Source organism: Symphalangus syndactylus, chromosome 3 (assembly GCF_028878055.3).
Source record: "Symphalangus syndactylus isolate Jambi chromosome 3, NHGRI_mSymSyn1-v2.1_pri, whole genome shotgun sequence".
NCBI classification, from domain to species: domain Eukaryota; kingdom Metazoa; phylum Chordata; class Mammalia; order Primates; family Hylobatidae; genus Symphalangus; species Symphalangus syndactylus.
Window position 1 is genome coordinate 142,815,531 of NC_072425.2, and position 24,243 is coordinate 142,839,773.

Genomic DNA, 24,243 nt, shown 5'->3' on the forward strand with positions numbered 1-24,243 from the left:
CAATAAATTGGGAGCCCCTACAACCCCCTCCTTAGATTCAGTTAACTTGCTAGAGCAGCTTATACAACTCAGGCAAACACTTTACTCACATCAACTCACTAATTATGGAGGATATTACAAAAGATACAGATGAGCAGCCAGCTGGAAGAGGTACATAGGGCAAGGCACGTGAAGGGGGTATGAAGCTTCCATGCCCTCTCTGGGCATGCCACCCTCAAGGAACCTCTATATGTTCAGCTATTCAGAAGCTCCCCACAAGCTATCCTTTTAACTTTTTATGGAAACTTTATTACATAGGCATGATTGATTACACTGGTCATTGGTGATCAACTAAATCTGTAGCCTCTCTCCCCTCCCTGGTGGCCAGGAGATGGGGCTGAAAGTCCCAACTCTAATCATGCCTTGGTCTTTCTGGTGACCAGCCCCCATCCTGCAACCAGTCATCTCACTAGCATTCAAAAGCCACTCTTATCATCTAAGAGATTTCAAAGGTGAGATTTCTAGCCTGGGTGAGATGTCACCCAGGCTAGAGTGCAGTGATGTGATCATAGCTCACTACAGCCTCTACCTCCCGTGCTCAAGCATATTACCCCATTTTAAAAGTGAGAAAATTGAGTCAAAGAAAGGCTAAGTAACTTGTCCTTATCACAAACTAGGGAGCAGAGAAGACAGAATTTGTACCTAGATAATATGACACCATAATATGAGCTTATATTCTTAACTATGCCATGTAAACAAAGTATGGGAGGCCACTGTTTGGACTAGCCTCCTGCATGAGGCCCCAAGAAACCAAACAAAACAGAATGAAGTCGTTCATATTAGGTGCCACATAATCAAACTGACCTCTGAAACAGGCCAGTTTTCCAAAAACAGAAGATTCATAGCGGCCAATCAGAAGGAGTACGGATTACCTAAGCTAGCATGATAAGGATGTTCTCTGTTTTAACACTACAAGGAAAGAAATTTTGAACCAACCAATCTACTTTCCGTTCCATTTCTGCTTTCTTCTACTCTTTTCTGCCTATGAAGCCAAACTCCTCTGCTCACTTCATCTGAACACTCATTCTATTTTATAAAATGAGGTGTTGCTTGATTCTGGAATCACAAATAAAAGCCAATTTGAACTTGAAGCTAAATTTGCTGTAATTGTATCTTTTGATAGTCATGTCCTCCCATATTATTAAATGTGTTACTGAAAGAATCCAAGAATGAAATAATTAGTACTGAACTAGTAATTAGTAGTAAAAAGGAAATGGAAAGGAGAGAAATAAAGCTTAATAATGTAATGTTTATTAGAAAGATGGGGACGAGAAAGAGTAAAAAAATGTTTAAGTGTTGGGAGTGATTAATATCACAGATAGAAACAGAGGAATCGCAAGGTGATTCCAGAGAGGAAAGATGAGTAATAAAAATTTCAGATATTTGGGAGGCCAAGGCGGGTGGATCATGAGGTCAGGAAATTGAGACCATCCTGGCTAACATGGTGAAACCCCGTCTCTACTAAAAATACAAAAAAATTAGCCAGGCGCAGTGGCGGGCACCTGTAGTCCCAGCTACTTGGGAGACTGAGGCAGGAGAATGGCGTGAACCCAGGAGGCAGAGTTTGCAGTGAGCTGAGATCATGCCACTGCACTCCAGCCTAGGCAACAGAGCGAGACTCTGTCTCAAAAAAAAAAAAAAAAAAAAAAAAAACACATTCAGATATGTTGCATTTGGGAAGATGAAAAGACATCTATGTGGAAATGCTAGAATACAGCTAAGGTAGACATTAGAAACTCAGGAAAGAGGTAAGGATTGGAAATACAGATTTTGAAATTACTCCACATAAAATGGATGATGGAAGCAACAAAACCAATAAGCTCTCCAAGGTTAAAAAAAAAAAAAAAAAAAAAACGGAAAGGGTCAATACTTGGGGTGCAGCAATAGTTGAGAGGCAGAAGGCAGGTGGGAGGAGAGCCAGGACAGGGTACTCTTAGAGTTCCACGAATGAGAGTTTCAGGAGAGGGCAGTGAACACACTTCGTACCACACAGGCTGCCTTCTTTCATTCTGTACTTTCTCCCTGGAAGACTTTGTTCTTACCCTTTACTTAAACCACATCCACCTATAGGCAAATGAGTCATACATCCACATCTCCAGGCCCTATGTTTCATCTAAGCTCCATGCTCAGTCCTCATTCTTTTTTACTTCTTAAAAGTAGGCTAAGTAACTTGTCCTTATCACAAAGCAGGGAGTAGAGGAGGCAGTATTTGTGCCTAGATAATATGACACCATAATATGAGCTTATATTCTACCTACTTTTATCTCCACCTGGAGGCCCCCAGGGTATCTCAAATTCTACATGCCCAAAATCTAACTCTCTTTCTCAAAACACAGTTTTCTTCCTGTATTCCCTATCTCAGAAAACAGAATCCAGCTACACAAACAGGAATCCTATGAATAATACATGACCTGCCTCTCTTTCACATCCCAACCCCAGTCAATCCATTTCAAGTCATCATGAGGTCTAGCAACTATCTCCATCCCCTTCTTGAAATCTCTGGCTATTATCCTCCTAGCCTAAGCTACCACAGTCTTCCACCTTGAATAATGCAACCATCTCCCACTTGGACTTCACATATAATCTTCCCCTCTTCAAATCCATTCTCCTCAGTGCTGCCAACAGATAATTTCAAATGCAAATCTGAATATGTAGCCCTTATCTGACTAATTAGTCATGCCTCAACCCTACTTAAAACACTTCAGTTTCTATAGCTCTTGTCAAATCTCTTGCCTTGGCCTACAGGACCTGCATGATTTGACCCTTGCCTATCTCTCAGCCTCATCTCTACCATATTTTCTTTGCTGGTCTTTCTGTTTCTTGACTCTTCCATTATCATAGACCTTTGAGTATGCTTTTCCCGCTACCTAGCAAACTCCTTTCACCCTCTTCACTTCCCTTGTCCTTTCACCTACTTATCCTTCAATTCTTGGTTCAGTGACACGATGCCAAATCTCCCTAGTATTAAATGTTCTCATTGAACCATTTGCCTTTCCTTAGCATTGAACACAACTGTAATTTCATAGTACAGTTGCCTCTTGAACAACACGAGTTTGAACTTCACAGGTTCACTTGTATGTGAATTTTTTTCAACAAAAGGCAATGGACAATACAGTATTTGAGAGATGTGAAACCTGGGTATACAGAGGGCCAACTTTTCATATAAGTGGGTTCTGTAGGTCTAATTTTAGGACTTAAGTATGCACAGATTTTTGATATATGCAGGCACCCTGAAACCAATACCCAGATTATACTGAGGGACAACTGTAATTTGTGATTGTTTGATCAATGTCAATTTTTCCTATCAGACCAAAAGCTCCATAAGGGCAGAAATTGTGTCTTTCTAAATTCACTATCAAATCACCAAGACATAGCACAGTACTTACCATGGGTGTTCATTAAATATTTGCAGAATTGATTATCAAATACTTTTTTAAAAATTTTTTATTTATTATTTTATTTACTTATTGATTTATTTTGGAGACAGACTCTCGCTCTGTCACCCAGGCTGGACTGCAGTGGCGCCATCTCCTCAGCTCACTGCAAGCTCCGCCTCCCAGGTTCATGCCATTCTCCTGCCTCAGCCTCCCAAGTAGGTGGGACTACAGGTGCCGGCCACCATGCCTGGCTAATTTTTTGTAGTTTTAGTAGAGACGGGGTTTCACAGTGTTAGCCAGGATGGTCTCGATCTCCTGACCTCGTGATCCACCCGCCTCGGCCTCCCAAAGTGCTGGGATTACAGGCATGAGCCAATGCGCCCCGCTTGTTTATCAAATACTTTTAAGAAGTAAAAAAGAATGAGGGCTGAGCAAGACAATTGGAGCTGACTACCAAGATCACTGGTGACCTTTGAAAGTACAGTTTGAATATACTGATGAGGGTAGAATCCAGAATGCAGGGACTTAAGGAGCAACTGAGCAAAGAAAATAGGGGAGAGAGGATGGACAAAAAGGCTGACAGAAGGGAGCAGCAGTGTCAAGTGAAAGCTGGTTATTTTCATTGTGTTATTCTTTATGCCATTATTGTTCTGCCTCCAATACTGAGAAGACTTAAACAGAGAAGAACTGAAAATATTAGGGACAGGATGTAATTAGTCAGGTAAGGGAGGACTATAGTTGAAAAGTTTGTCTGAAAATGTCAACAAAGAGGTGAGGTAAGCAAAGATATCATAAAGGAGTGGTTAATTTGGCCAGGCACGGTGGCTCACGCCTGTAATCCTCACACTTTGGGAGGCCAGCACTTTGGGAGGCCAAGGTGGGCAGATCACCTGAGGTTAGGAGTTTCGCCTGGCCAACATGGCGAAACCCTGCCTCTATTAAAAATACCAAATTAGCTGGGCATGGTGGCACGCACCTGTAATACCAGCTACTCGGGAGGCTGAGGCAGGAGAATCACTTGAACCCGGGAGGCGGAGGCTGCAGTGAGTCGAGATCGTGCCATTGCACTCCAGCCTGGGTGACAAGAGCGAGACTCTGTCTCAAAAAAAAAAAGGAGTGGTTAACAAGCATGATGATATAACCAGTTGAAAGCAATATTTCAGTTCATAAAGAAGTTAATGAGTTGATAAACCAACAACACCTAATTAGGGAAAGCATACGGAAGAGAGCTGTGTTGCAATCGAAAGGTAAGGAAGCCATGTTCAACTACACCGCTTAGATGTAATCAGCAAAATCCAGATTGTGGGAGATTGTACAGGACCAATAACCTGGTTCCTTCAACAAATAAATTGCAAGGAAAAAAATGAGGGAGAAATTTAAAGAATAAAAGAAACTTAAAGAACATATGGATTTGACATATCATGTGGATTTGACTGGATCCTGACCCAGTTAAGCAAACTTCAAAACAAGAAAGACAAGTAGAAAATTGAACTCTGGATATTTGATGATAGTAAGAAAATATATTAACTACTTCAGGTATGATAATAGCATTATGTTATGCTTTTAAAAGGTCCTTTAATTTTTCAGAGATCATACTGAAATATGTAGATTTCAGATACTTGTTATTTGCTTCAAAATAATACAAGACAAGGTATGTGGTTAGTGATATAGAAGCAACAAGACTGGTCATAAGTTAATCATTGCTGAATCTGGTATTGAGTTCACTGGGCTTCATTATGTATGGTTTTTTAACATTTGTTTGAAATTTTCCATAACAAATTTTTAAGATGAGATTTGGTTTGCAGAGTAGGATTTTCCTCTATATACTGTATTTTAAGTGGTCTTGGTTAAAGTTTCTTGTTTAAGGTTTGACCTGGGTTCAGTAGATTTCTGGGAACCACAAGCATTATTAAATCAGATCTAAGAAAAATTGGAGGACTAAGTAATCCACAAAAAAATCAGGGTTGGGTAGAACACAAGATACCACTTGAAATATGAAATATTCAGGAGTAGATCCTTCAAGTTGCTATGTATTAAACGTTTTCAAAGATCAAAATTTAATATAAAGGATAACAAGAAACTAATTGGGGCTGCACATGGTGGCTCACGCTGGAAATCCCAGCACTTCAGGAGGTGGAGGCCGGCGGATCGCTTGAGGTCAGAGTTCAAGACTAGCCTGGCCAATATGACGAAACCCTGTCTCTACTAAAAATACAAAGATTAGCTGGGCGTGGTGGCACACGCCTGTAGTCCCAGCTACTCAAGAGACTGAGCCATGAAAATCATTTGAACCTGGGAGGTGGAGGTTGCAGTGAGCCAAGATCGTGCCACTGCACCCCAGCCTGGGCTACAGAGAGAGACTCTGTCTCAAAAAAAAAATTAAAAAAAAGAAAAAGAAACGAACTGGGGGATCCATAAGGAGTATGCTGATGTTCAAAGCTGGAAGAAAAATGATTCCATCTACTCTTTGCTTTCTAAGACAGATTGGAGATTCAAAGCCAAAGAAAAAGTCGTGCTGGCATAAGATAAAACCTGAGCATATAAATTTGCTCCTATGGAAAGAAAAGAATATGTGCACTAAAACAAAGGTCCCCAACCCCCAGGCCACGGACAGGTACCTAGGAACCAGGCCGCAAGGCAGGGGTGAGCCTTAGGAGCTTCATCTGTTTTTACAGCCACTCCCCATCTGGCATTACTGCCTGAGCTCTGCCTTCCGTCGGTTGAACAGGGGTGTTAGAGTCTCACCAGAGCGTGAACCCTATTGTGAACTGCGCAAGCCAGGGATCTAGGCTACGTGCTCCTTATGAGAATCTAATGTCTGATGATCTGTCATTGTCTCCCATCACCCCCAGATGGGACCATCTAGTTGCAGAAAAACAAGCTCAGGCCTCCCACTGATTCTACATTACAGTGAGTTGCATAATTATTTCATTATATGTTACAATGTAATAATAATAGAAATAAAGTGCACAATAAATGTAATGCGCTTGAATCATCCCAAAACCATACCCCCTCTCTGAGCCATGGAAAAATTGTCTTCCATGAAACCTGTCTCTAGTGCCAAAAAGGTTGGGACCGCTGCACTAAAGGAGTGTTATGATATTGCAGATGTAGGGGCAGTCACTCAACTCTCCACAACCTACTTCTGTCATCTTCCCTCCTTTGTTCCTTCCATTTTCTTCCTCCCACAAATTCAAAGTGCCTTAGAGGTAGCACAAAGGCCCTGAGGCAAAGAGGGAGAGTAAGAGATAATACGAAGTGTTTGGAGGAAAAGGATTAAACATTTCTCCCCTCCCACTGAATCCTGGATTTAAGAAATGGTGTAAGTTGAACTTGACAACTAGCACCTATTTGTTTAAGGTGGAAAATGCAATGCTCAGGACTCAGGACCAATTGAGATAGGTTTGCTTGGTATTGACTAGGATATTGAACCCTGGGGGCCTCTCCTCTTGCTTTTACAGATCTCATCCTCAGCAATCCCCAAGCACTAGATTTTTTTCTTTCTTTTTTTTTTTTTACAGGTACAGATGCAAAAAGAGTTAAAACGTCGGGTTTAAAAAAAAATTAGTGGCTGGGCGCAGAGGCTCACAACTGTAATCCCAGCACTTTGGGAGGCCGAGGGGGTAGAATCACCTGGCCAACATGGTGAAACCCCATCTCTACTAAAAATACAAAATTAGCCGGGCATGGTGGTGCACGCCCGTAATCCCAGCTGCTCGGGAGGCTGAGGCAGGAGAACCGCTTAAACCCGGGAGGCGGAGGTTACACTGAGCTGAGATCGCGCCACTACCCTCCAGCCTGGGCAACTGGACAAGAAGAGGGAAACTCCGTCTCAAAAAAAAAAAAAAAAAATTTAGAGTAATACCATGTGAAGGAGACAGGCACATTCCAAAAGAAAACAAGTGCATGCTGGAGCAAGGTAGTCAGTGGCTGGAGCACAGTTAGAGGAACGTGGGAGGAGCTGTCGAGACGCAGCCACGGGTCACGCCAGGGCTCTGCACAGCATGCAGAGGAAAGGAAGAGCTCAGTGCGCCGGGGTTTCATACAGCCGCTTTGTCAGGCCCCAGGAGCACGTCTACAGCGCACAGGCGGACTCACCCCAGACTGTTAGAACCGTGCCTGAGCGCCCTCGTCTCCCGGCACCATTGGCCCCGCAGCAGCCAGGAGTTGAGAAGGGCGGAGGCTGATTCCAATGAAGTGGCAGAACGTTAGGCGGCCTCTGCAAACGTCGCCATTAGCCAAGGTTCGAGGGTCTTCTTCTCTTGGACAGCCCAACCTCCCCTCCAGATTTAGTACACCAGAGGCGTCGCAGCAACGGCTGCTGCCTGCGCGCCTCAGCTAGGCGGACTCGGATATTTTTAAGGCCGCATTGGAAATCCCGGGCATGCTCCCGCCGGCGGAGAAGGCCAAGAGAAAATGTGCGCCAATCAGGATGCAGACTTGGAGGACGTTTACCCTCAGGACCAATAAGAGGGAGGGCGGACGGGGCCAAGGGTGCCGGTTCGCTCGCTGGATTTAAACCTCAGCGGCCGGCGGTTAACGCCAGGCTCGGCGCGTGGGCCGGCAGTGCGCCTGCGCAAGTTGCGCGAACGCTAACAGAATCTGCGGTGCTCTGCTGGCTACTGGCAGGACGCGGTGCAGAGAGCCGACTTCGGCTACGCAGGTAAGCCGGGCTAAGGCCGGAAGCGGAGGGACGCGGGGACTTGGTGGCTGCCGGCCCACTGCGGCGGGAGCCCTCCCTCCTTTTCCCGCCGTCGGGACGGTGCAGAGTGGCAGCTTCCTTCCCTGGATTCCAGGTCCTGCCTGACGAGCCGTCCCCAACCTCTGCGTTCCTGAGGAAGGCGGCCCGGGCAGCGTGAGCTGCAGGCGATGTGCGCGGCGGGCCGCGGCCCCTGGAGGTCACGGTGTGCGCTGGCCGCCGCCGCGGTCTTTGCCCCGGTGGTGTCTCTGAGCTCCTGGGCCGCGCCCCTGGGATCAGTCGGAGGCTGGGGACTGCCCCAGGGCTGGAGCGGAGTCCCGAAGGCCGCTTGCGACCTGGGTCCTAGCCACGCCCACGGCCAGGCGGGGCGACTGCGAGCTTTGCCATTGAAAGGCGGAGCGTGTCTTGTCGCCTTCTATCTGCACCTTTTGTGGACTGCCGCATGGAACCTCCAAGGTGTTTGCCCACCCCGAAATGGAAATAAATCTTTTTTATTCTAAACAGTATACAATCTCACTAAGCAGGCAAAGAAAAACAGTAAGATATCTTTTTACATTGGTAAGATTTTTCAGTACCCAGTACTGCTGAGTGAAGAAATAAAAGCAAGCACCTTTATGCCCTGTGTGCTAGGGATAATCCGTTTTTCTAGAGGGCAGTTTGGCATTATAAATAAGAATTCAGGCCGGGTGCGGTGCCTCACTCCTGTTATCCCAGCACTTTGGGAGGCCGAAGCGGGCGGATCACGTGAGGTCAGGAGTTCGAGACCAATCCGACCAATATGGTGAAACCCCGTCTCTACTAAAAATACAAAAATTGGCCGGGCGTGGTGGCGGGCGCCTGTAGTCCCAGCTCCTCGGGAGGCCGAGACAGGAGAATCTCTTGAACCCGGGAGGCAGAGGTTGCAGTGAGCCGAGATCGCACCACTGCACTCCAGCCTGGGCGACAGAGCAAGACTGTGTCTCAAAAAAGAAAAACATAAATCAGAATTCAAATTGTACCATAACTTCTAAGTCATGATCCAATTCCAGGAATTTATTCCAAGAACATAAATCGGACAAGAATGCAAACATAGTATGTACATGTTTTTAGCAATCCGAGCAACATTTAGTACGTATAAAGAAAAAAGAAAATACTCGAAATTTCATCAGTCACAGATAACCATCAAAGAAAACACTGTTCACATTTAGGTTTACTTCAGATATATTCATAATGAATATATGCCTTATATTTATGTGATTTCCTTATAAAATGTATTTTAAATAATTGCATGTTACGAATATAATAAAGTATGTTAATTTAAAAGAACGTGAGTTAAGCAGATTATACATTATTGAGTCAGTAATAAATTGGGAACACATTTCTCTGTCAGTGTCGATATGCATTACCATTTTTAATGGATGCGTGGTGTTTCTTGCTGTGGCTGTATTGTATCATATATTATTTAACCAGTCCCCTACTAATGTACATTTGTTTCCAGTCTCTTCATAATCATAAAATAGTATGGTAGTGGTCACTTGTATGTATACATGTTTGCATTCTTGTCCAATTTATGTCCTTGGAATAAATTCCTGGAAGTGGATTGTGACTTAGAAGTTGTGGTACAGTTTAAATTCTGATTCATAATGCCAAACTGGGCCGGGCGCGGTGGCTCACACCTGTAATCCCAAGCACTTTGGGAGGCGGAGGCGGGCGGATCACTTGAGATTGGGAGTTTGAAACCAGCCAGGCCAACATGGTGAAACCACGTCTCTACTAAAAATAGAAAAAAAATTAGCCGGGCGTGGTGGCAGGTTCCTGTAATCCCAGCTACTCAGGAGGCTGAGGCAGGAGAATCGCTTGAACCTTCGAGGCGGAGGTTGCAGTGAGCTGAGATCAGGCCACTGCACTCCAGCCTGGGCGACAGAGAGAGACTCGTCTCAAAAAAAATAATAATAATGCCAAACTGCCCTCTAGAAAAACGGATTATCCCCAACACACAAGGCATAATAAGGATGCTTGTTTTTATTTCTTCACACACTCGCCAGCACTGGGTACTGAAAAATCTTATCAATCTGAAATGATGTCTTAATGCTTTTATACATATTACTGAAATTGAACATGTTTTCTGTTTATTAATTTTTGTTGCTGTTTAGAAACAGACTTTGGCTTTGTGCCCAGGCTGGAGTGCAGTGGCCAGATCATAGCTCAGTGCAGCCTCAAACTCCAGGGTTCAAGCGGTCCTCCTGCTTCAGCCCCCATAGTACTGAGACTACAGGCTTATGCCACCACGCCTAGCTAATCTTTTTTTTTTTTTTTTTTTTTTTGAGAGATGGGGGTCTTGCTGTGCTGCACAGGCTGGTCTTGAACTCCTTCACAGCCTCAAGCGATCCTCCCACTTCAGCCTCCAAAGTGCTGGAATTACAGGCATGAGCCACTACACCCAGCCTGTTTATTAGTTATTATTTCTTTGGCAAAGCATCTATCTTTTCTCCCTTACCTTACTGATATGTGTACCCTTTAATAGCTTTCTAAGAGGAATTCATATTACTGATTTTTAAACGTGTTACAAGTGTTTCTGCCAGTTTGTTGTCTCTTTTGCCTTCATTATGGTATTGTTTCCTTTGTGGTAGGATGTTTTGTTTTAATACTATGATTCTTTAAGCTGCTTGCTTACCTCCCCAGAGGTAGAGAAATTTGTTACAACTGCAATAGCCTTCCTGTAACAGTCTACTGACCCAGTCCCTTTATCTCATTTTAAAGTCTTTGCCCCTTCTACCCTTGAAATCCTTTTGATTGTAACTAGCTAACCCTAGGATGCTGAGTCACTAAGATTTTTGAAGAGAAGATATTGTTAGGTATTTCAGTCAATGTTGTCTGTGTTTACAGAATACAAGTTGCTCTAGCTTTTATGTGAAAGTTTCCCTCTAAAGAGAAAGGATTGTTCGATCTTTTATATTAGAAAGAGAAGGAACTGACAGTTACCTATGGACCTTATTAAAGTTTCTATTTTATTTATTGTTTGCAAACATCATCTTCATACGTTCAAGGAAAAAAATAGGAGTGTGACACAGTTGAAATGCAGAGGAAATAACACATTAATCACTGTATAGTAGGACACATGCCATTAAAAAAAAAAAAAAACTGACTTTTGGCTTTACTGCCAAAAATCTTCCTGGCCCCAACAGAGTCTCACAAATCGTTATTATGTATAGATATATAAAAAGTGTCATTTAAATTTCACAACCTAAATAGTTCCTTCATTCTAACATTTATTTAATCCTTACCATGGGTCAGAGACTTCGGAATTTGTATAAACGCTGCCTAAGAGAACAAGTAATTTTGCAAAGTTGCATTGGGGGGCTTCCCATTTGTTCCACCTGTGATGACTGTCTTGACTTTTTCTATGGCAACTACCAAAAATGTAGTCACTAAATTCTTACTCTTCTAGATTGGATAATAAAATCTAGCCAAACTTGAAGGGATTTTACTTCAGATCTAAGACCCTGATCTTCTGATTCCTTTGCTTCTACACAGTATCCTAACAATGACTTTTGGTTAGTGCATTTTGTTCCATGTATCACTGCTTCAGAGTTAATTTTTTTAAACTCTATTCTTCTTTTCTAGGTTTTTTTTTTTTACTTGAATGTAAATGCCAATCAAGATACAGTGACATAAGGTAAGAAATTGAAAAAAAAAAACAAAAAACCTTGGTTTGCACTTCCATGTTTAAGTTATTCTACCATGATCATTGATTACATGAAAAAGAAGATCTTTAAATCGAAATTAAAGGCCAAAGTAATTATATTTTAAGAATACTCAGGGCATAATGAAGTGTTGATAGACTGGGTCCCAAAAAGCAGTGATAATGATTCAAATCCAGAAGACTCGGATCATACAAGGGGCAATTTTGAATAAATCTTAAGTAATTTGTGCCACTAATTCTCCATCTCTAAAATGGGATATTTTCTGGTTCCCTCTCTGCTAGGATATAACAGCTATTATAATGTACTTTTTAGTACTACAGGGTCACCTCACCTTTTGTATGCTATTTTACTTCCTAAATCTGGAACTGTTTCAGTGAAGTCTATTTCTGTGGTCCACCCCCTGCTGGGCTTCTGTAGCAATTATGCAGCATTAGTTCATGATTTATATATTAGTATTGTTTTAATTGTCCCATGTGTTATTTGCACTAGCAGCTGGAGGATAGAAAACATATTCGTATACCTGAAGTCTTGAACACGGGTATGAAAAAACTAATTATTGGTTGGTAAGTAAAACTTTGGATCTCATAAACATGGTAGAATTGTAAATTAGAGGATCAGGGTCTTAGATCTTAAGTAAAATCTTTCAAGGTTGACTAGATTATACCGTCCAATCTAGAAGAGTAAGAATTTAGTGACTACATAAGTCAAGACAGTCATCATAGGTAAAATAAACAAAAAGCCTTCAAATGTAAGTTTGCAAAATTACTCATTCTCTGAGGTAGCATTTGTAAAAATTCCAAATGTGGTTAACACTCGCTGCAGTAATGAAAATTATTATTGAGGAAGAAGGTCTGAGTTCAAACTTTGATGTTTATTATTTTTATGGTTGCAAAGGATAATGTATTTAAGACAACTCTGAGTTCTTTTGAATAAATACTGGTGTTCATAAGTAATATTTTGAGGATCACTTATTAACTTTGAGAACAAGCAAAGCCCCATCTCATTTTTCCTCTCTCAGTATGTGGTACTACCAGCCACTCATTTTGCTCACATCTGAAACTTAGGAGTTATCTAGAAAGCCTCCCTAGTTTTGAACGGCATATTTATTCAGAGTCCTGTTGTTTCTACTTTCTTAATCTTAAATTCATCTACTGCTCTCCATTCGCCTCACTAAAAATCTCCTCTAGGCCATTTTCTTCATCTATTGCCTCCATTACTCCAACAGCCCCCTAATTGATCACAATGCCTCCAATCTTGCCCTCTTCCCATCCACAGAATACTCAGAACAAAATTTTTGCCACACAATTCTATCGGGCATGTAAATTTTTTCAGTGGCCCTGCAAAATCTAAGCTTTTTAAGGCATGCCTTTGCTCTACAAATGTGACCTTTGCTTACCTTTTTAAACTACGTTCTTGTCACTCTCAAGCCATATTAAAGAATTCAGTTGCCTGAATGCATATGCTGTCATCTCTAACCCTTTACACAAACTGGATCTTCTGCCTTAGACACACTTAAAGTGGTTCTTTATCCTCACTTTAACTGGCTCCCACTTGTTCTGCAAGATTTAGCTTCAATATCTCCTCTATAAGAACTTGCCTATAGTCACTAGCCCAAGGCTTGGCAAACACCATGGCCCATGAACTAAGAGGGCTTTTTACATTTGTAAAGGATTGTAAAAACATGTATGCAATAGAGGCCATTTGTGGTTCACACAGCCTAAAACATGTACTCTTTAATCCTTCACAGAAAACACTTACCAACCTCTGCACTAGATTTATATGCTTTGTAAGATAAGGTACCGTGCTTTATTCTAGGTAGGTAACTTTGTGCCTAGCATTAAACCAATTTATCCAATCTTTAATTAAATGAATTTAATATTCTTAAATTCTGTCTTAGAAAATAAGACACTCAGATGAAGCACTTTATGAAAATTCAGATGAGTAGTGAATATCTTATCTGCTTTGGGGAGAAAAATACAACAAATCAGATACTTGCAGGATTAGGCTTTAATGAATTTGAATACAAGGCACAGGTTTCCAGGTGTACGTAAATACATCTCCATTTTACGACTGCTTTTTGCTGCTTTAGTCGCTTAATCCTTTTGGACCGGGATAAGAGAATATTTGAAATTTCTTATTAAATAACTTCCTTAATAGGGCTTTCGTCTTTTTTCTTTTTTTTCCTTTTTAAGACTGATCATCTGAATTCCTAGTACTTGCAAGTAAATTTTTTTTTTTTTCCTTTTCTGTCCACCTACCATTAGGTGGTTCCTAGGTCCTGGCAAATTGTCTGTGGTTAAATGATGCTTTTAATTTCTGTGTCAACACAGACCCTCTTTGTTGGTGTCTCCAAATTAGTATTCTCTTCCTCTAGTGTGTCATTACAGTCCCTTTTGGCTTTTGTTTCTTCCTCATGGAATAAATGTGGGCGCTCAATTCGTCCCCTCCGTACAAAATGCTGGATCCGGGATTCCAGTCCTTGGCATTTAGGACGGTCCATGAGGGGCTTATATGTGCGCATCTTCACTCCTTCTACAAAGGCACTGGTCTGCTTTATGACAGAGGACTTCACATTTCCCCATTCTGTCATTCCATCCATCTTTGGTCCTATTCCACAGGGTACTGAAACAGAGTCCAGTCCTTGTAGCATACTATACAACATGTGAGTTTTGACAGCATGATTAGCCCACAGTTGTTGTAGGTGGGTAATATTGAACTCCTGAGCCTCCTGGTCATAGATCCACTTGACATTTTCAAACTTACAGTCATATAAGACCAGAGGAAATTCTACAGCCATACTAGAGAAAAAGAGAAAAGAAAGTTTGAGAATACATAGCAGCCATCTAACAGTTCTTTAAAAACTAAGGGTTAGTTGCGTTAAGGGAGCTGGGTAGGGGGCCACCGTTGATGTTAATATTGACTAATAGCTGAGAAAATATCTCACCATCCCTAACTTTGAACACCTTTATTACCATAATGAAAAATGCAACAAATCATAGATCAATGTGATCTATGTTAGGTAAATGTCAGTGCTAACGAGACATGGCTCCATCATACTGCTATAAAATTAAAACAGCTGGGATTTTTTCCAAATTTGTTAATGGCATTGCAATTTTGTATAGTATGAGTAATATTATTGGTATCTATCTCAGCCTGTTCTCAAAAGAAGTATCTTAACTATTCTTTCATTCCTACCATTTCAGAAATAGGAAATTAGGAAAAATTCAGAAGTACAGTAGGATGATTACTCAGTGATATAAAACAAGCAAGATTTAATATGAATAGTTTGTTCATTTTAATTTTACCACATCCTAACAATAATACCTCTTAACATAAATTCAGAAACAACAAAGATGTAGAAATTAATGTCTTTTTACTTAAGGAGCCTGGTCAAAACACCTGCCTCTTTACTCATGGGATAGAACAATGAGAGGAAATTAGAATATACTGCTCCCTCTTACATGTTCATAACGTTCTACAATTCAGATTAAAGCTTCATGAAGGCAGAATCAGTGACTTTGTTATTTAGACAGTTATGGTGGAGAGGAAGATATGCTATTTCTTTCTTTTTTTTTTTTTTTTTTTTTTTGAGACAGTCTCCCTCTGTCACCCATGCTGGAATGCAGTGGTCTAATCTCAGCTCAGTGCAACCTCTGCCTCCTGGCTTCAAGCAATTCTTGTGCCTCAGCCTCCTGAGTAGCTGGGACTACAGGCATGCGCCACTTATTTTTTGAACTCACCTATATTGAGGCTTCTGGGGATTTTTCTCTATATTCAGCAGCTCATCAATAATCTCTGGCTTCTCCATTCCTTGGCCAATCAGAAAGAGGACAGCCATCATACATCGGACTTGATGATAAAGGAATGCCTGGCCAGTCACTTCAAACTGACATAACTGGAAAGGTTCTTGCCATCTCCCCTCACCTGGGCTCTGGCCCACTAGCTGTACTTGAGCAGACAGAATAGTCCTCTGAAAATTAATCACACCGTTGGCTACATCCATTTTACACAAGTTCCTGAAATCATGGGTGCCAACATACTTCTGAGCTGCATAATCCATGGTTACAATATCTAAATCAGCACGAGGGAAAAAATAGCGGTAAGTCCGCTCAAGACAGCTGAACCTAGCACTGAAGCTTGGTTCTACAGGGGCCCAGGCCAATATACGGATGTCAGGAGGGAGTACCCGATTGAGAATGTGGGTATAACGGATCTCTTCAGCAGCAGCATTAGCTTCCTCTTTTACATTAAAGTCCTCAGACTCCCTGCCCCTTGGAAACTGAGAGCGAAGGTCAAGTGAAATCACCTGTGGAGTTAGACAAAGATACTGGGTTTTAGAGACATAAATAATCTCAGTACTCAGTGTGTATACCTAGAATATCCTAGTATTGCTTGCTTTGAGAAAACAGTGTATTGGCCCTTACCTGTCCAAAGGCACTAACTCCTTTATCTGTTCTCCCACATCGGTGATAGTTGGATGTCTGTCTGCTTTCTACTAGTCGAGTCTTGGTTAGAGCTTCAAACAGTTTCTCTTCAATGGTATTATTTGTGTTTTCCTGACTAGCAAAGCCCTGGTATCCCCAGCCCATATAGGCTATTCTTAGGGCTACATGTCTTCGGCCATGAGCACTGAAATCAAATGCACGCTTAGTTTTTCCAGCTCCTGATGAATTTTCTCTAATGTTTGAGTCCTCCTTATTTTTGGCCTGTTCCTTTTTAAGTCTTTGCACCTCTTGCTCCAGTTCTTGTACTCTTTTTAGGAGTTTCTCAGTCTGGTTTCTGTCTATGTCATTATCAGCCATGATACGACAACCCCAGGAATAAACAAATCATACAGGTCTGCCCTGTCTGAAAAGAGAGCAAAGGGATACAACAGTTTCAATGCTAGTTCCTTTGATGATGTTCCAGTGGTATATAAGATTTAATTTAATGCCCAAAGAATATACTTTTGCTTTTCCAGGGATACAAGCATTAGCTTTATTGTGGGTTGATCATCCACAGATAGCATTCTTTTCCATCCTGTCTGGCCAGTTCACAGAGGGAAAGAACTATTATTCAGCTGTCATTATTAAGGTTTCATTAAAGCAGTCAAAATTCAGGAAGAATGTCTATAGATTTCATTTCTCTATCTTCACTGAATTGATTGAGGACTGATGTTACAGATATTTTTTCTCTAAAACATTTCCATTTGATTTCTCATTGTATTTGTTCAATTCGCTAGTCATAAGATTTCTTTATATGGGCTACTTCTGTCTGCTCTGGGTTTCTATTGCTTTCCATTATCTCAAATAAATGACTTGTATGTTCCATCATCTAATATTCATTAGATGAATATTAGGTGGTGCAATAGAAGCTAGCCTAACTGAAGAAGCTTACCGATGGTTGTATTTCACGTTGGAAGTAGAAGCTAGAGACAAGATTGTCTCACTTTAAGCAATTTTGATGGGAGAAAAAAAGGTAATTAAGCACTCTAACCCCTTTTTAAAGCTGAATTAAATGCATATTTTGATAAAAGATTTCCGTGCCTCTAATAGTTTAAAAAGTCAGTCTGATGTAATGTAGATGTCAGTGTAGAAATTCCTGTAATATTTCAATAATCTGAGGACAACTGTACTACATCCTTAAAATTGGGATGGTCCTAGACAACCTGTGACTGATGGTTACTTTAGTTAGAGAAGACCATCTCCACATCTGTTCTAAGGCTACGTTATCTAAGTGTAGGTAGCTTAGTTTTTTACTTTGAGTTTCTGTATCTATAATAGATTAAAAGTTTAAATTGTAAAAAATGAAACTGAAAGTACTAGAAGAAAACATGGAATAACTTTTTTCTCAAATTCTGGAGTAGGAAAGGCCTTTCTAAGCAAAACAGTCTAGAAACCCAGAAACTGTAGAAAAAAGATGTGACCTAAAAGTAAAAATTTCTGCCAGCAAAAACTAAAAGGCAAACAACAAACTGAGAAGAAAAAAATAAGTGATGGTAAAGTGTGACCTTCCTTAATATATATTTCATGAATATATAAATCAGTTTTAATGGAAAAGTAAAAAAAGTCCAGCAACCTGAGAGTCAAATGGGCAAAGACCAAGCATTTCAAACAAAAAGAAAAAAGCTTATAAAAATATTTTTTAAAAAAATTTTAAATGCTCAATTTTACTCAGCTGAAATAAATGCAAAAGGATATGAACTATTTTTCAAGGAAGTGACTGCAAAGACAAAGTTTGATAGTATACCACTTTGGAGAGGGAATAGAGAAACAAGCTTTATTAATGTATGGTCAGTACAGCTTCTTTGGAGGTAAACATTTTGGCAACAGCTGTCAAAATTGAATATACACATACCTTTTGGCCCACCTCTCCCATGTCTAGAAATTTAATCCATTCATATGCTTGCACAAATAGATAAAAACTTGCAAGATACTCGTTTTAGCATCAGTAAACCTATAAACCTAAATTACAACAGTAAAGGAATGGCTGACTAAATTTATGATACATTCATACATTGGAATTCCACGCAACATAAAATGAAGGCTGGCCTGTGATGATACAGCTGGATAACCAAGATTATCTTTAAGGTTCAGAAGAGTTATGTAGTGTTGTCCTTTATGGTATTAAAAAAAAATGTACATGTGAATATGGAAAATTTCTAGATAAATCATAAGAAATTGCCTTTGAGAGTAAAACTTGGTGGGGGAGGGAAAATCCTTGCTTAAAATTATCATGTGCATGTATTAGTTTTTCAGTTTAAAAAGAAAAATAGTGGGTACACAGGAAATAGTGGACAGTAGATACCTATCTCAGATCCAGTCAGGAAACTAGCATTGGGTATGTGGCTGATTGATGTGGGTACTAAGTTATTTCAGACACTAGAATAAACAGATTTAGCTGGCAACTGAAGATGCATTAAAACTACTAAGACAGCCAGGCGCGGTGGCTCACTCCTGTAATGGGAGGCCGAGGCGGGCGGGTTGCCTGAGGTCAGGAGTTTGAGACCAGCCTGGCTAACATGGTAAAACCCCATCTCTACTAAAAATTCAAAAATTAGCCAGGCATGGTGGCCCACACCCGTAGTAGTCCAGTTACTCCGGAGTCTTAGGCAGGATAATCACTTGAACCCAGGAGGTGGAGGTTGCAGTGAGCCAAGATGGTGCCACTGCACTCCAGCCTAGGTGACAGCAAGACTCCATCTCAAAAAAAAAATTATTAAAGCATAGAAATTATATGTATGCATATATATACACATTATATGTGTGTGTGAGAACACAGCACTGCTTTTGTGATTTTTTTTTTTTTTTAAGATAAAATCACTCTTTTATGGTTAAAAGCAGGGACTCAGTCTGAAGCCAAACTGCTTGAGTTAGAATTTCAGCTCCACTACTTACTAGCTGAGTAACCTTGGGCAAGTTATTTAACTTCTCTGTGCCTCGTGTTATTCATCTGTGAAAAGCAGATAATCCCATAGCTGAAAATTACATGAATTAATAAATGTAAAGCACATAGAACAATGGCAGGCACATAAAGTACACCCTAAGTACCTGTTACATCATGTACATTAAGCAGTATGCGCCATATCATGTAGTTTCAAGCTTTTCTTATGCCAGAACTATACCGTCCTGTTTTAGGACCTGAAGGTGGCAAGACTAGAAAGCAGGAGAAAGAGTGGAAATGAAAGCAGGTAATAAGATTCCCTAGAACTGAGTTAATGCCCCTCTAAACTGTTCTGATACTACCCTGTATTGAATTTATGATGGCCTTAGCCATTCTTTCTCCATTTGACTGCTATAAAAGGGAGATAAGGGAATGAGCAATTTATGAGCTGGGAATTTATTATCAGAAAACTGACCAATGTTATCTCTTGCAGAAGGTCCTACAGTGTAGAGGAAGCAATGGAAGAACTTCTACCTGATGGACAAATATGGGCCAATATGGATCCAGAAGAACGAATGTTGGCAGCTGCTACAGCTTTTACCCACATCTGTGCAGGGGAGGGTGCAGGAGATGTCAGGAGAGAAGCCCAATCTATCCAATATGATCCCTACAGTAAAGCTTCAGTAGCCCCAGGGAAGCGACCTACTCTTCCTGTGCAACTACAGTACCCACATATAGAAAGTAATGTCCCTTCAGAAACAGTCTCTGAGGCCTCCCAAAGACTCCGAAAGCCAGTGATGAAGAGAAAGGTGCTGCGCAGAAAGCCAGATGGGGAAGTACTAGTAACAGATGAGTCGATTATCAGTGAATCAGAATCTGGTACAGAAAATGATCAGGATCTCTGGGACTTAAGACAAAGGCTGATGAATATACAGTTCCAGGAAGACAAGGAATCTTCATTTGATGTTTCACAAAAATTTAACCTACCACATGAATACCAAGGAATTTCTCAAGATCAACTCATTTGCTCTCTACAAAGAGAAGGAATGGGCTCTCCAGCTTACGAACAAGACCTGATTGTTGCCAGCAAACCCAAGTCCTTTATTCTCCCAAAGCTGGATCAGTTAAGCCGAAACCGGGGCAAGACAGACCGGGTAGCCCGTTATTTTGAGTACAAACGGGACTGGGACTCAATACGTTTACCTGGTGAAGATCATAGGAAGGAATTACGCTGGGGTGTCCGAGAGCAGATGCTTTGTCGAGCAGAACCCCAATCCAAACCTCAGCACATATATGTCCCAAACAATTATCTAGTACCAACAGAGAAGAAAAGGTCTGCACTCCGTTGGGGTGTTCGTTGTGACCTTGCAAATGGTGTCATACCCAGGAAGCTTCCCTTCCCTCTTTCTCCTTCTTAAATCTTTTTAAACTTCTTTCACATGATTGTTTGAGATAACCTAGCTCTTCATATCTTCCCTTTTAAATAGAAACAACTGTCTTGAAAAGCTCTTAGAAACATTTTACGGTAAGGACTTTACCTATCATTAGTCTTTCCTAGCTATGTATCACATTGGTATCAGATAATACTTCCAAATTGCCACTCAAATCCAGCAACTGCAAGATAAATCAGAGAAAGAACAACAGACCTGGTCTTTCTATTTTGTCAAGTTAGTAAGGGCCCTTTGTGTCCTGTAACCTTTTTTACCTATGAATATGAGTTGCTGTGCTTTAATGTGTGTTTTTTAAGTTGCTGGGCATTACACTTACCAATTAAAGAATTTTGGAAATTCATGAACTTGAACATTATTTCATGAAATACTTGCCTAAGATGATCTTGAACCTGGGCTATGATGAGAGCTCAAAAGAAGAAACAAAAACCTGCCTTTTACATAGTCCTAAAGGATGGGAGAGGTTAACAACAAAGCCTCATTACTAAAAGGTGTACAACACATCCAAGTAGCTTTATTTAAAATACTTGTTAATAAATGCCCCAAAACAGTACCATATAACATACAGGATTCAAACTTGTTTTATTTCAGAATTATTTCATTAATATTTTGCCTGCCAGCTGTTATTTCTGGAATACCATGCTTTTTATAATTTGCCCCTGAGATTTTTGTAGGAATTATGCATCATTTGGCAGGCTATTCCTACTCCAGTAGAAATTCAAACTAGTAACATCTGGAATCAGATGCAAACATAAATACCAATATGAAGCTAGCCTGTTTGGGTGCAGATCAAAATAGGAATTCTGCTCACCTTAAATTGTAATTTATCTGTTCTTGATATTTCTGACCCAACAGGGACCATGTAAAATCTGAAAGTTGTCAGTTTTAACACCAGAGGCCAGAAGAATGATGGCACAGTTTGCTTGTTGACAGAGAAAAAGCTCTAACATAAAGATGAATGACCTTGACCGTTACTATCTGTGAAAATCATTTTCCCTGTAACATTTAAAGCCACATAATTCACACATTCTCCCAGTTCTATTTGTTAGGCATTTGTCTGGAAAAGAAGTAATCAACGACTCAGGTACATGTAGGATATACTCACCGCAAATAAGTAGAAACTGCAAACTGTCCACCAACAGTGGAATAGTAAATGTCTTTAAAGATATTAGAATATTAGTCATTGGGAATCTTGGGAAAGTAATATGGGAAGGTGAAAATTAAGTGACATGAATGTATCATAAACTATACAGGATGATCTCAGTACACACAGGGAAAGATCAAAACCTAACTCGAGTAGTGGGATTAAAGGTAATTTGTATTTACACCTCAACTTTTCATGAGGTCAAAAATTACATGGTGATTTTAACATGCAAAACACTCCAGTGATTATTTGGATCTCAAAGTCCAACATCACCAGTCTCCAAAGTTACCTAGTTCAACTCCCGTGCTAAATAAAGAACTAGGCCAGGGAGTGAGTCTAGTTGGTCATAAAGCAGATTTGTGGCAAAAACAGGGCTTGGTACGCTACAGTGCTTTTTCCAGCATATCTTACCCGAATTCAGGGTGAAGTGCAGTAGTTCCCAAGCAGACGTTTAAGGTAACACCCTGGCCAGGGCTGCGAAGTGACCACAAAGAGGGAATTCGTGTGTCCCCTAAGCACCAATTACAAACTAAAACAGCCATCACCAGGTTCCATACATTGGGCCAGGCGCCGTGGCTCACGCCTGTCATCCCAACATTTTGAGAGGCCAAGACGGGGTGGTGGGGGCAGGGGGGAGGGGGATCGCTCGAAGCCAGGAGTTCGAGACCAACCTGGGCAACACAGCGAGACTGTCTCTACAAAAAATTAAAAACTAGGCTGCCAAGATGGCGCGCGCCTGCAGTCCCAGCTAGTTGGAGGCTGAGGTGGAAGGATCGCTTGAGCCCAGAAGGTAGAGGCTGCAGTGAGCAGTGATCACGCCACTGCACTCAGCCTGGGCGACAGTCTCAAAAAAAAAAAAAAAAAAAAGGTCCTAATCTCAGGAACCAGTGGGTTAACACATAAATAACATTCCTCTTGATAAACTTTATATTAATCCAAAGGGAAGAAGCGGGAGTACTGTCCAAAGGATTAGCAGACACGCACTATGATCACTAGAAAGCAATCGTGGTCTATATGTAAGGCAATCCCCAAAATAATTTGAAAATTGCTGCTACAGCCTCCCACATACTCCTGGGTTCTCAACTTCTACGGTTTTATGAGCACCCAATTCTAAGTGGGGCAGCAGAGCACTTTTGTACTCCACAGTACAAGGACCACTGAATCTCCCGTCACAACGGAATTAAAGACGCCCCTACTGCGGCGAGTTTCCGCCGGGAGCTCCAGAAAGTACCAGGCACGAAAGAAAAATATATAGTCTTAAGCGAGGTCTCATTTCCATACAGGAGTGCTTTCCTGAAAAGACTAAAGTATGTGAAAGAGGGCAAAAAGAAGACAACAGACAACCGTTCAGTAGTGTGTCCATTTGTCCCTTCCCCTGTGGAACCCAGAAAGTAACCCACTCCAAAAAGCCCACACTTACTTTCCCGCAGCCGGCCGCGCCGCGTTTCCGAGACAGGAAGCTGTCACTGTGCGTCTTCTGCGCACGCGCCCGAGCCCTCATGGGAGGTGTAGTCCAAGTTTGTGGGAAATGTAGTTCTGAGAACCGAGCTTGGTGCTAGAATCTACCTCAAGTTTTCTGGTCCAGCTACCGTTTCTCCACCCACAGGGGAGAATCTGGGCCTGTGGCAGGACAGCAATAGAAGGAGGAATTCTAGTGCTACTCTAAAATAATAGAAAAAAGGTAATTTTTCAAATGTCTGCTAGCCTTATACGAAAACTAAAAGATTGAAGATCTTGGCTCGATTTTATACCTAGTTAAATGAGAAGAAAGTTACCATTAAGAGACGAAAACATTTACTATTATAATTCAAATTGAAAGCTGAAACGAATATGATAATCTCAAAACAAACGACTAGGTGCCCTGAGAGTGACCGAACAGAGCGGGGAGCGTTGCTTCAGCACCACGGAGAGATCATGACTGCAGTTTCCTGTGGGTTTTTGTATTTTTGCCCCCAATTCCAGAAATGCTGATCAAAATCTCAAAATTACAATTAGAAAACTGGGGGGCGGGGGAGGGAGTGGAATTTGGTTCTTTCGCCCAAATTGAGCAGTCATTAAATCATTAGTACTAGGGATCCAGGGATCCGGATTATGCAAACGCATGTAGGACGTAGAGGTTATACCGAAAGGAAATGTTTTTAACAAGAGACCACATTTCAGAATAAAAGCTTTAAAAAGCCTATGTGGAACATCACAGGCATCTAGGGCAGGAACAGCAGTTAGAGCTTGAACAGTTCTGCTTCCTTTCCGCAACTGTGGCATTCGAGGTCATTCGTCATATCAAATTCATCAGATTTTGTCTCCACTGTCCTAACCAATTCGCTAACCTTTCTGACATCTTGTGATGTGGAGGCGGAAATTTCCAGGGAAACGGACGCGGGGCGTAAAGCGCAGCTGGGAGTCCGGAGAGCTCCCGCCTGGAGGCCTGTGTGCGCGGCGGGCCGCGGGGCGGGGGCGGGGCGCTGTCCACTCTGCGGAGGCTGCCCCCTCT

The 24,243-nt window shown here is 41.4% G+C and overlaps 2 protein-coding genes and 1 long non-coding RNA gene across 11 annotated transcripts in view; 1 reads left to right on the forward strand and 2 right to left on the reverse strand.

Moving 5' to 3' along the window:
* LOC129479844 (uncharacterized) overlaps positions 1-7,764 on the reverse strand; it is a 40,257-nt gene extending 32,493 nt beyond the window's left edge. The window contains exon 1 of the long non-coding RNA XR_008656807.2: positions 7,515-7,764. This is a non-coding gene — a long non-coding RNA (uncharacterized lncRNA). The remainder of the gene's footprint in view (positions 1-7,514) is intronic.
* A 193-nt stretch (positions 7,765-7,957) lies between these two features.
* HYLS1 (HYLS1 centriolar and ciliogenesis associated) lies at positions 7,958-20,951 on the forward strand. 7 transcript variants are annotated; one of them, XM_055273663.2, is made up of 5 exons: positions 7,958-8,079; positions 11,719-11,770; positions 12,288-12,361; positions 19,415-19,467; positions 19,654-20,951. In XM_055273663.2, the coding sequence occupies exon 5, from the start codon at positions 19,679-19,681 to the stop codon at positions 20,576-20,578; it is 900 nt and encodes a 299-aa protein (XP_055129638.1). In that variant the 5' UTR covers positions 7,958-8,079; positions 11,719-11,770; positions 12,288-12,361; positions 19,415-19,467; positions 19,654-19,678; the 3' UTR covers positions 20,579-20,951. The 7 variants fall into 7 exon arrangements, with proteins under 7 accessions (XP_055129638.1, XP_055129635.1, XP_055129639.1 ...); XM_055273660.2 differs by having other exon boundaries at positions 12,291-12,361; XM_055273664.2 differs by lacking the exon at positions 19,415-19,467.
* On the reverse strand, positions 13,788-24,241 carry PUS3 (pseudouridine synthase 3). 3 transcript variants are annotated; one of them, XM_055273656.2, is made up of 5 exons: positions 24,080-24,241; positions 23,173-23,372; positions 16,223-16,646; positions 15,539-16,104; positions 13,788-14,596 (listed from the first exon to the last, which is right to left on the reverse strand). In XM_055273656.2, exons 3-5 carry the CDS (start codon positions 16,598-16,600, stop codon positions 14,095-14,097), a joined length of 1,446 nt encoding a protein of 481 aa, XP_055129631.1. In that variant the 5' UTR covers positions 16,601-16,646; positions 23,173-23,372; positions 24,080-24,241; the 3' UTR covers positions 13,788-14,094. The 3 variants fall into 3 exon arrangements, with proteins under 3 accessions (XP_055129631.1, XP_055129632.1, XP_055129633.1); XM_055273657.2 differs by lacking the exon at positions 24,080-24,241 and having other exon boundaries at positions 23,173-23,405; XM_055273658.2 differs by lacking the exons at positions 23,173-23,372; positions 24,080-24,241 and adding an exon at positions 22,164-22,258.
* Positions 24,242-24,243: the final 2 nt, after the last annotated feature.